The following is a 13075-nucleotide window of genomic DNA, read 5'->3' as shown; positions in this document are numbered from 1 at the left end:
GATTAAACTGTTAAATTTATTTCTAATTATATTAATGTGGTTATGATTCGGGGATGAACGAATGATGTCAAAACTCTCAGAGTATTTTCTCTCTATCTCTCTCTCAAAATGTAACGTCTTGTTTCTACTGAATTTTGGTATTTAAATGATGTTAATAAAATTGATTGATAAAATACTATGTACCTGTAAATTATGGGTCCTATTTCTTGTAATTTGATTTTTTTATCAGTCTTATTCAAAAATCTTTCAGCATTGGTTACATTAAATAAGTAAATTTTAATTATACCATAATCTGGCGGTATTAACCACCACTCATAAGGAGGTAATCCTGTAAAAACCAAATTAAAAATAATTGAATTGGTCTAACCAAAGTCTTCATAAACATAGAATGGAAATAACCGAAATAAGTTTCGTGATTGGTTCAAAGAATATCAAAGATCAATCCAATGAAACCGTTATAAGTGATTGAGTGATTGAGCAACTTATGGATAAATTTAAATTTGATATGATTATATATACAGTTTTCGAAAATATTCTAGGTGAAAATATTCAGATACATGGGATTTCAAAAAAATTAATAAGAATGTTGAAATTTTTAATGAGTATGTATTTATTCGTTCAGTTGTAGTTATTTGATGGACCAATACCACAGTTGTGAGACATATAATATTAAAAAAATTATTCAAAAATACACATGTTATGAATAATAAGGGCATTATTTTAAATAAACGGTCATCACGAATAATAGCTATATATCCTATCAAGTGATCAATTATATAAAGGGTGTTTCTATAATCTACCAACAATGGTCTACCACAGAGATATCTCAATAAATTATTTATTTTGATAAAGGAATACGAACCCTTACGGGAAAGGTTGCTGAGATATAAGGTGTTCAAAATTTTGAATCAAAATCAAAAATTTGCAATAAACCAAGAACGAATTCATATTTTTTTTCCAAATTTGGTGACCAATATGCTCCTTAATGAAGTAAGTATTTTGACATAAACAAATTGATAAAATTCAACCAATGGTGCACTGTAAGGTTTAGTTGTCACTTGTATCCCTTTATTTCTTACGCTACTAGAGCAATTTCTTTTTTTAATTTTGTGGAGCTAAAATGAACGGTGCTGTAGAAATTTGCCTCTAAACAAAAGTCTGCAGGTAATTAAATAATCAATATTTCTAAATTACAATCTAGTAGACACATGGCATATTTTTGATAGCTTGTGACACTTTTTGTATTTTACACTATCTTGCTAAATTTAATCATAAAATTTTAGATTTGCTTTTACATTAATTTCGCTGTTTTAAAATCATATTTTCATTTGAAGAGTTGAGCGATATGTTAATGATTTAAGAGGAAGGTCGAAAAAATGGTAGAATGGCAGCTGGTTTATACCAACAAAGATTTGTTGTCCACATTTTTCTACATTTGCTAGTATTGAAAAAAGGATGAAAGAAACCGGAAACTTGTTAATTAAAAGAAATAATGCTGAAAAGCAAGGTACAACAAGGAACTGTAGGTCACGCTTCAAGAGTGGATCATTCTACTGTATGGAAAGTTGTAAAAAAACAAATGTTACATCCATACAAATTGGCTAACATTAGAACCTAAAGATTTTCAAGTGCGTATGGAATTTTTAAGCTGATATATACAAAAGTGTCGTGAAAATCGAAATTCTCCAAAATATGTGTGGTATACCGACGAGGCTAGATTTACTAGGGAAGGAATTTTCAACTCTAGAAATAGTTACGCTTGGGATGCAGAAAATCCGCACTTGGTTCGTGAAAGTGGATGGTATGGTTGGAAATCGTTTAATCGGGTATTACAATTTACCAAATAAATTGAATGGAGCAATTTATACGCGCATTATGGAAGAAATATTTGATGGAGAATGTACCGTGTCCCAACACGATCTGTTCATTTTGCTGCAGCGGCGAGAAATTACTTATACAGACGTTTTAGAGAAAAAAAGATTGGTCGTGGTGTACTTAAATCCTATCGATTTCTTTATATTTGGCTATATGAAGTCCTTAATGTACGAAACAATCATCGAATCTCAACAAGATCTAATATCAAGAATTCAAGCTGCGGCAGAAATCATTCAATCCCATTCAGATTTATTCTCAAAGACACGTTTTTCAATGATAAAACGGTGTAATAAGTGTATTGAAGTGAGCGACCAATAGTTCGAACAATTATGAATAATATTTACGCTTAATCATTATTTGGAATTAGATAAATAATTAATTAATTTGTAAATTACTTACGTGATTGCAGACTTTTGTTGAGAGGCAAATTTCTAAAACACCGTTCATTTTAACTCCATAAAAAGTTATTAATTTTTAACTGAAAATAATCAGGCAATTTTAAGCCAAATTATAAAGTTAAAAAAATAATTTGCTGCAGTGGCGTAAAAAATATGGGGAGAAAGTGATAACTAGCCCTGACAGCGCGCCACTGGTTAAATTTTTCCAAAGTTTGCTTTATTACTTTATTAACGAGCGTATTGGTCAACAAATTTCAAACAAAATTGAAGGCGCTCTTGATTTATGGCAAATTTTTTATATTGATTTAAAATTTTGAACACCCTACTAGGCCCCGTAAAGGTTCGTATTCATGTATCAAAATGAATCATTTATTGAGATCTCTCTGTGATATAACGTTGTCGGTCGAATATAGAAATACCCTGTAATATTATGAATTAATGCTATTTATATCGGACCAGCTGACTAATTTCATCATGACTTGCTACGTGACCATTAGGCAATTCGAAAATAAAGCTGCATTGGATAATGTGTGGATAATTATCTTTTTCAAATATCCATTGAAAGCGAATTCGCACGGATGAGGGCGGGCTTTATTTTCGTAATTCGGTGTCACATTGTAGTGAAACAGTTGTAAGGTTATGAAGATATAAGTTAATAGTGACTTGCAAAAACAAATAATTCATTTTTTTAAATATTAGTCTCAAACTATGATGGGGCTAAATGGTTATCCCTGACTGTATTTTTTTAGATTCAATTTTTTTTATGTTTGAAGTTTAGAAATGTATAATAAATGAAATCATGATATTGAATTTTTTTTCCATTCAACCAAAATATTTTTTATTATTTTAATCGATTGCAAAGCATATGAACGGGTATATTACAACCCCCCTCCTTGGAGTATGCTAAGTGAATCAAATTATTCATACCTGGTATCATTCTTAGTCTCAAATTCATAAGTATATCGTATGGCGGAAATACAATTTGTAGAAGTCCTAAAACGAAAAATAAAATACTGGTTGTTCCTAGTAGATATGGACCTGTAAAAAAGAAAAAAGTTAAAACACTCTTATATTAATACATATCCACTTAGTTGCGAATAATTAGTTTGAATAAAGTATCAATGTTATTTAAAGTAAAAAACATAACCAGTACTCCCTTCATTTCGGCCTTGTGTGTTTTGTGACGAAGTTTCTTATCACAATCATAATTATTTCTCCAATAGAAGTAAAATTTTATCGTCTTTATTCCCTGACAGGTGTAAATTACTCATATGAAGAATGTAATTAGTTCATTGAAATGTAACAATGTACCTTGCGTTTTTCTGAGGACGCACGAATTTTATTTTATTGATGTATGGGGGGAAGTCAAGAAAAGCTTAACCCCAAGTTTGTGGGTTTCCACCCCTTGTCCCCCGGCCGCCATCTTAAGTAAAGGGGCGAAAAGCTATTTTTGACGACATCTAGCAAACTATTGTCTGTACAAAAAATTCGTGGAGACATAAATTGTGGCAAATCGCTTTGTCTATAATTTTGTTCACCACACTTTTTGCAATTAACGGCGAATTTAAAAAGCTATGAGCAAAAAAGTGCAAAAATTTTGTCAACAATTTCTTTTTCAGTCAATAACTTTTTATTTTTTGATTTTCCAATAAAATTACCCCTGAACAATGTTTTAGATAATTCTTTGAGGATTCATTTTATATGTAGATGTTTTGAATTCCACTCATTCTTGTGGCTCATAGAGCGCTCTAAAAGTGTTGAGGCACGTCTATGCTCACCACATTGTGCCAAAAACAACATATTTGTTATCGTTTGAATTTTTTTTTCATTTTTCTTTTTTACAGATTTTTCTGAACATTTATATTTAATTTATTATTTTTAATCGACTCTTTTCCCGGCCTCCTATGAGATAGAGTCCGTGGGCGCGTTTTTTACGTGGTATCCCCGGTAAGTCTAATCCACAGATAAGTTGTAGGTAAGAGAGATTTGAATAATGATAAATTTACCTGGCATTTTATCTATTTCAGTTCTTTTTGATGGTCCAGGTTGTGTTTCAGGGTCAGTATCTACATCTGTGCCAAAAGTAAAGGTTTGGGGAATGACGGGAGTTAAAATTGGAGTCATAGTTCATCTTCTAATTCGTTTTCTTCTTTTAACTTTCATGATGTTACTGCAAGTTTCACAAGAATAATGAAAACATACTGAAGACCTTTTGAAGCCTGCTTTTCCAGCCACATATGCTTCCACAGTTTCCATTATATCTGCACTAAATTAATTTCATACGCTACGGGAGTGCTGGAGGCTTGGAAGCTTGTATTGGCATCCATATGTTCAGGGCCGGATTAAGATTTATAAGGCCGGGGTTAAAATAATGACGGGGCCCCCTTAAGGAATTCGGAAACCCGGAAAAATTCACAAAATAATATCAATACGTTAGATTTGTGGTATTAACACATCAAAAAATACAGAATGATTTCCAAATGGTGGGGCCCGCTTGGACCTGGGGTCCGGGGCTATAGCCCCCTCAAGCCCCTAGCTTAATCCGGCACTGCACATGTTTGTTTGCATCTTCCAGCCCTAATCTTCAGGAATTTTATTTCTCCCAAGCCACGACTGGACCTGGTGATATTCTCGAAGACTGTGGAGAGGAGCTGCATTTTGGGTTGGAGTCAGTGATGATTAGGTAAATGAATATTTCCAAGTCCAAAATAGTTTTTTTCGTTCCTTCATGAAGTACTTGACATATAATCTGGTGTCGGCTTTGATGCAAATGACTTTGATCTTGGAATGCTTCGTCTCAAATCATGGAGCTGCTTGAAAAATCAAAACCTGTATCAGAAATTTCAGATACTGACGACGACTACTGCTGAGTATGTATAGTAACTTCAGAAACACGTTGTAAGAAGAGCTCTTTGTCCAAATTATTTTTCACTTTTGCTCGCTCGAGTATATTTTTCACTCCTTTAGCTTTTACAATTTCCACTTTAGGGTCCCCGGGAAGTTTTTTACAAATAAAGCAATCACTCATGATGAACAGTTTTATCGAACAATTAGAAATTCTGTCTACAAAACTTTCCAATTGTATTTTATAAACTAGAAATACTATAATACTATAATACGTCTACACGTAGAAAAATATGAAGCACAACTGAGAGAAAAGGCTTAGGAACATGGAACAGCTGAGCCTCCAAGGGTAAAATATAATAATAACAATAGTACTAGCTGGTAGATTTTGGTTAGGTTTGTCCCCAAACGGCACATGGCGAATTGGACCTTAGAATTCCCATAAATATCGACTCCTCTCAGAAATTATTAGAGGAAGAACAATAATGATTGAAATAACAGCCGTTAAAAATTATGAATTATATATAAATGTCCAGAAAAATCTATACAAATAAAAATAAAAAAAATGAAAATGACAACAAATATTTTGATTTTGGTGAGCATAGAAGCACCCCGGCACTTTTGGCGCACTCTATGAGCCACAAGAATGAATGGAATTCAAAAAATCCATATTTCAAATAAAAGAAATAAAAGATTGTTTTCAAATAATTTTATTGAAAAATCAAAAATAAAGAAGTTATTGAGCGAAAAAAGAAATTGTTAACAAAATGTTGGCACTCTTTTGCTCATAACTTTTCAAATTCGCGGTTAATGGCAAAAAATGTGTTGTAGGCAAAGCAATTTGCCACAATTTATATCTTTACGAATTTTTTGTAGGGACAATAGCTCGCGAGATATCGTCAAAAATAGCTTTTCACACCTTTATTTATGATGGTGGCCGGGGGACAAGGGGTGGAACCCCACAACTTTAAGGTCTAGATTTCCTTAACCCCCCGACACATGGGTAAAATAAAATTGCGTCCTCAGAAAAACATTTTAATGGATTAAATATTCTCAGTAGAAGTTCAAATATTTATACAGCACATGATAAATTAATAACCTCAGTTCCCGCTCCAGGGCCGGCTGAACCGGACATTTGTCTGGGGCGGCAAATTTGAAGGGCGGCATTTTGGTAGTTATTGACATAAAGCATTGATAAATAGTTAATCAAAATATATTGATAGATTGATTTTTTCTTTAGTTATAATCAACATAAATTTATATTTCGTATCTATTGTTTAATATTTTCTAAAAAATATCTGCCATCGTTCATTCCTCTTATATATTCAGGCGATTTTGCTTTAATCAATTAATATTAGTAACTGTGAACAACTTCTTCTGCATTAATTTTCGAATTGTAGATGAAGAGTAGCCCAACCAACTACGTCCGACATAATTTTATTTCCCTGACATTTAACAATTTTTCTATAAATAAATAATGGAAACACAAAACGGAATAGATAAAATGTTACTTTTTCAATATACGAGGTCTAGCTATTAAATAACGAGACTACACGCCTAGAGGGCGCCCTAAACGAGTGGATTTAAAGAACGAGTAGTGCGGTGGGTATCTAAATGGGTTGGGTAATAACTGCTTTTCATATGTCTTAAGTTCACAATATCACATACAATTACAGAACAAAACCTTATTAAGACGCCGAAATAATATTATATCCAGATGCTATATCAAACGAACAAGTAGCAAGTCCACTCCCATGCATTGTTTTGCGGTGCGGGCTCGTTTTCTCAGGTTGAGTCTCGTACTATCTTTTTGTCGATCTATTGAACAAATTGTGAGTTGTGAATTAAACAAATTGTGAATTGTGAGTTATAACAATCATGAGTCAAAAGTTAACAGGATTGAAAAAAGTTAGTGAGAGAAATAGAAAAATGGTTCAGAATTGTTTTGTAAGGGAAAGGTATAATAACAAATCTACCCCAGCCTCACCTGTACAGATTTCAGTTTCAGGTAAGCAGTCGATTTGTTGGAAGGTTAGATGTAAATTCGAATCATAATCAATTTTATTGTACCTACGTATTGTACTTTTATATTTTAGCGACACATCCGCAAATCAAGTAAATAAGCCACAAATGCCTCCTTCGTGGTCATACTCACATGGAGGTGGATAGTTTTCATTCCGTAATTGAGCGTGAATCTGAAAAATACCCTAATTATAAAATAATGACACTTGGAACTGGATGCAGTTGGCTCTTCTTTAGGTCAAAAAAAAGAACTACGTTGATTTCAAGGACTTTATTAAGCTCTACAATATTCCTAAAGCTCCCTTTCAGAATTGCAAGAAAACAGAGAAGGGCGAAAAATTTTTAATTACAAAAGTAGTTTTGATGGAAATCAGGCAGGACTCTCCAGGCATTCTGTATTTTATAACTGATTTTGACCACGATTTTAATAGATAGATAGATAATTTTCAATAGAAGAAAAAGGCGAAAGCAGCATCTCGACATAGAGGACGTTTCAACTCCACTTTGCGAAAACCCTAACCTAATAAGCTCAAAAATATATAACGACCTACATAAATTACTAAAGTACCCATGGTGACAAAAATTCAATCCAAGATAATGATGACTAATAATTAAAATTTCCTATTAGCATTAGCTGATATTTTTGTTTAACCATTAGTTTCTAGTTTGTGATTTTTTTCTTCAATAAATTATTTCCGATCACAAAAACTTCCCTTCTTTTTCTTTTATTTGGACACTCAAAAATTTGTATTAAGTAACATTTTTGTCTATTTTTTTGATTGAGCAATTGAAAAATTGAGCAAAAAATGCTAAACAAAATTTTGGATCATCTAGTGATGGTGTCATGTCATATTCTTACCTAATAAATTTTCCACAAAAAAAATTAAAAAAAAAAACAAAGTGTATTATGCTTGAAAAACGAGTAACGTTTTTCGCTCTTGTGAAAAATATTGAATTGGTGACTTGAAACCCTTCTGCTCTGAGGTACAGATATATATTCCGAGCTTTCGAATATTATGTATTCATCAGCTGGGACTGAAATTACGGTCAAGGTATAATGTAAAATATGTATAAAAAAATAATATCGAGAATTACTTATATTAATCAAATGAGAATGGTGGCGTGTTGAAATTTTATTTCCAAGCCAAACACAATTATCGGAATTATAAGTTTCAAAAATCTATATTCAAATTGAGAAGTGGTTAGATTATGAATGACATTAAATTTTTATTGGTTAGATAAGGTTAAGTTGTTACGAGTTACTTGTTCATCTTGTATTAATATAACTTAACCATCTTCATGGTATGTCATATTTCTAATAGGTATGGTTACATGTCTACTTGAAAATTATCTATTTACAGTTTTTTACATGTCGATACACTTTTAGAAGTACCTATATGTACCTGTTTACAAAGTTACTGAAATTTTCATTATAATTATTCATTTGACAATATCATTTTACATTGCTTTATATTGTTCTATCAAATAAATGTTATCATTAGTATGAATCGTGGTATAATTAAATAACTCAATTCACCAACTTGTTTTTCAAAAACAATTAGTTCTTATTTAAATAGATAAATATATTTATGGTTCATTATAGTCACAATAATATTAATTAAATAATAAATAATTGAAGGCGATACCTTAATGGGGTTGAAATTGAATCTATAAACTTGTCAGAAATAGTAAACACAGACAATTTATCATAACGATAAGTTAATGAGGTTAGAGTTCATAATAATAAAGTAATTGATGATGATGCGCCGCTGAGAAAAGAGTTGAGTTGGATTACTTAACTGTATCTTATAGACTATTGAATTTATATGATTCAAAAAACAATCCAAAATGACAGTAAGTGAAAAGTATGAAATTAAGATGGGCCTTTCCCATAACAAAAGTCCCTCATCCCACCCCTTTTCGAGATATCACCCTTAAAAGGTGGTGTCTAAAATTGAGTTTTTATTTTTTGTTCTAAAATTTCAGTAATGCTATAAACTTGGAATTCTGTATTTTTCATTCACTGGCAAGGAACTAAGAGCTGGAGAAAAAAATAAACACCAAAATTTATATTTTTATAATAGAGTTGAAAATAGTGAAGATGTAAAATGTAATACGATTCATAATAGGTGCTGGAAATAACCATCTCTAGCCAAAACCACCACCTTTAAAGGGTGATATCTCGGAAAGGGGCGGGTTGACGAAATTTTGTTGTAGACAAGATCGATCCTAATTTCATCCGGGCAATCACCTCCCGAATTTTGTCACATGAACTTAGAAGCACACTGCATATTCCTAAATAAATATTTATGTGTTTTGTCACTGTGATTGTTATTTGTTCAATCATATGAATTTGATATTTTCTAGAAAAGTTGTAGTATCACAATCCTCGCTTAGTCAATAACGCGAATTACGGTACGTAGTTATGTGGAAACTTGAAGTACATATGAAAAAAGAGTCCACTTTGGTTAGGTGACGGATACACAGCCGCATACTATCTGAGAGGGCCGATAACAACTTGATATGGTGAAAAGTATGAAATATGGTTGGTGGCTCAATCTATTGAGTGAGCATTGAATAATTTTTCTAGATTCAGAAAGAAGTTAGCTATAACCTGACACAGAAGAGTCTACTACGTTTTCGAACGTTGTAGAAGCATATGTAGAACAATTGGTTGAATGTTGAAGATACGCGGCGAATGAAAAAACACAATCCGGCCGGTACCAAACGATATACAAATTTAAGTGATAGTTATTAAATTATTAGTCATGTAGTAATTAATATAATAATTATGATGAAGTTTTAAGTCTGAAAGTGACCATGACCACAAAACGTTAGATTTTAGAAGTGGAATAACATTTTCGATTGGAATGTTTTAAAAAATATATTTTGTAATTTTCATAATTAAGTCTGGAAAATTCTATTTGGAAACCAGAAAAAATAACGAGTTGTATAGTTCACAAGCCTGTTATAACTGTAAAAGGACTTAAATAGCGTGTTTTCGTAAAAGTTTCATATTATTCTATTTGAAAACTAAATAAGATAGTGAGTTTTGTTGAAAAATATTCAACTGAGAATTCAGTAATTTTTTTCCAATGAATGCCAGTTACAAGTTATAATTGAGCCAAAATATAGAATTTGATGAACATGATGCAATAAATGAAAAAGGTAATTGGAAAGAGGCCAAGAAAATTTGGAGAGGATATGGAACTACTACTCATGAAGAAAGAGGCCAAGAGGCACTTGAATAAAAAATTAAAAATGCTCAAAAGTAACACTAAGAAAATATAAAATAAACTGAATGGCGAGGTAACGGCATAATCGATTAAAATGGGAAATGGAGTACATACTTCAAGGTAACAAAGAAGATCGAGGTAGACTTGGAGAATAAGCTGCTGAAACAGAACCAGAACTGGGTGGTTTTAGCAATGGTCAATCAAAGAAAAAAAGTACTGATGTTTGGATTGAAAATGGGTTTTCCGACTGAAGACAATTCAGCGCTGTATGGCTGACAAATCTTCCCAAAATGGCTTTCCAAGGTCTTATGAAATCGTTCCACCAATCCATTTGATTTGAGATCATCTTGGTCGTCGCGATTCCCATGTCTCCGAAAATGTTCTGGAACACGTGAAACTCAAAATCCCTCCTGGAAAGAAAGTGTAGTGCCAACGGCACATCAAATAGAGTACAAATGTTTTCTACCAACGTTTCGGCTACTGTTCTCGTCTCCTATTTAGGAAGTGCATGGGCTTCCCTTTATTTAGTACCACGCACTCGCTACAATTGCGACATCAATCCACTACGCTGCCATTGTATCTGGTACAATTACGTATTTCCCTCAATTTCTCCTTGGTCACTACGAAATGCGCTCCAAAGTAAATTGTCTTGATGCGAACACGATCGTTTGAGGTCACTTCTTACAATCTACACTCTCCCATATTCTCTTCAATACTTCTTTTTGTACGGCCAAAGAATCCCATTGCAAAAAATTCTGGATTTGTGAACAAGCAATCTAACTGAGCACTGCAAAGACCCAGGTTACTCTTTTTACCAAGAATGCTGGCGCTGCGGCTCCGGATTTGATCCTATCTAGACTTAAAATATTCGCAATTCATCCTGGCACAGGCGTGTGGCCAAAATGGCTAAGGCAGTTTTAAAAAGTCAGAGTCTACTTCAATACCAAAAACAACACGCACATATTCGTTCATCCTCTAAGTATTCTTTGCCTATCAAGAGCTAGGCGGACAAGCATATCAAGAATTAGAAATAGTCTACATACTAGAAACGAGAAAGCTGTCTTTCATAAGAAAGACTTAAACATTTGTGTAAAATTTCTAATTCTATTTTATAAATTCAAATGCAACTATGAATCATTTAATTATAGTTGTTGTAGGTTATACTCTGATTAATATATAATTATGCAAATTGTTAATATCAACTCATATTTAGATGAATATCGAAATAAGTCGAAGGATTTATCAATTTTCAGAATCAACAAATTTCATATTAATGTTTTATTCTCATTTTGAAGGTTACTTGTTCAATTTCATGTAAAATGTATTTCACCCCAGCTTTTGTTCAATACATTTCCTGATGATAAATACAAAGTTAGTCGCCAAATATGATAAAGACTTAAATAGAAGTTGAAACGTCAATTTTTATCAATCTTTCAAAAATTATTGACAAAGACTATATTTAAAACAATGGAGAGCAAAAAATTTTTTTGCCAGCTCTAATTTATTTTGACGATGGCACGAGAGACTGTTTCTCTTCCAAGTTCCGACGTTTTAATGTTTATAAATGTGAATCAACTATATTTGATTAATAACTTTGTTTATATTTGTTGTAATTAAATTGACTAAATTCGAATATTAATGATGTTAAAATTTTGATTAAGTTACCTAGATATAAAGAGTTACTAAACTATATAATTCTAATAATGATCAAAAAAATAATTTTACATTCAAATTTAAAAAAGTTGAAAATTATTTAATCTAATTCTAAATTTTTGGAATGTATAAACTGACACGTGCATAAATTTTCTTTTCATTGGTACAAACAAATAAAATTCACTTACATTTATTTTATAATTAATTTGCTATTTGTTCATGTAATTGGAAGTGAGGAAGCCGCCAGTTAGCGTTTTCTGGGAATGTTTAACTTCATAAACCAATTTCCTACCTCTTTGACGTTGTCTTCAGTTCGGATTGTTAACTGTTCTGATGAGACTTAATAACGTCGAAACAAGTCAGTAGTTACAACCTCTCCTTGCAATTGCGGGCCATTGGGATGTTAATATCGACAACAAGGTCGATTGACATAACGCTCTTCAGAGGAGTTGTAATTCAATATTCGTAGAGGCATTAGCCAGTAAAATAGTTGTTTCTCCTTTGAAGAACGGCTTTCTTAGGTTGATACATTCAGCAGATCTACTCTGGTTATAGTTTCCCATATGAGTTTCAGCTCCTGTAGGTTGACCCAATAATTGGTTTCGCTTTTATCTACCTCATTTTCCAGTGTTTTTTCAATTTTCTGTAGCTGATACTACAGAAGGGTTTGGGTCCCATAAAGGGCTTGTTTGCCCCCGCTTTAGCGAGTTTATCAGCTATTTCATTTCCTTTCGCTCCGGTGTGCCCCGAAATCCATTGCAGGGTAATTTTATTTTTCTTGCCTAGCTCGCTTAATTTTTCTAGGTAATCCCAAAGGAGTTCCAATTTTATAATATTGGTGCTTAGAGCTCTAATTGCTGCTTGGCTATCGAACAGGATGATGATCTCCTGTTTGCGATAGTTGCTCTCTAGATTGAACTGAACAGATTTTTCAATTTCCCACATTTCTGCTTGAAAAATGCTTTGTGCGCTGCCCAGGTTTTTAAAGTGTTTGGTTCTGGGCCCTCACACTTCTATTCCAGTTGCTCTTTTTGATCCATCCGTATA

General features: G+C 32.6%; 1 protein-coding gene across 3 annotated transcripts in view; it reads right to left on the bottom strand.

The window, feature by feature from the left end:
• The window catches only part of LOC130446433 (scavenger receptor class B member 1-like), an 87243-nt gene that overhangs the window by 22740 nt on the left and 51428 nt on the right, over nt 1-13075 (bottom strand). For all 3 annotated transcript variants that reach the window (XM_056782699.1, XM_056782700.1, XM_056782701.1), the window contains exons 3-4: nt 3201-3311; nt 184-328 (exon numbers count right to left, since the gene is read on the bottom strand). In XM_056782699.1, the coding sequence (XP_056638677.1) occupies nt 184-328; nt 3201-3311 (256 nt within the window). The remainder of the gene's footprint in view (nt 1-183; nt 329-3200; nt 3312-13075) is intronic.

Source organism: Diorhabda sublineata, chromosome 7 (assembly GCF_026230105.1).
Source record: "Diorhabda sublineata isolate icDioSubl1.1 chromosome 7, icDioSubl1.1, whole genome shotgun sequence".
NCBI lineage: Eukaryota > Metazoa > Arthropoda > Insecta > Coleoptera > Chrysomelidae > Diorhabda > Diorhabda sublineata.
This window is presented reverse-complemented; position numbering and strand designations above follow the sequence as displayed.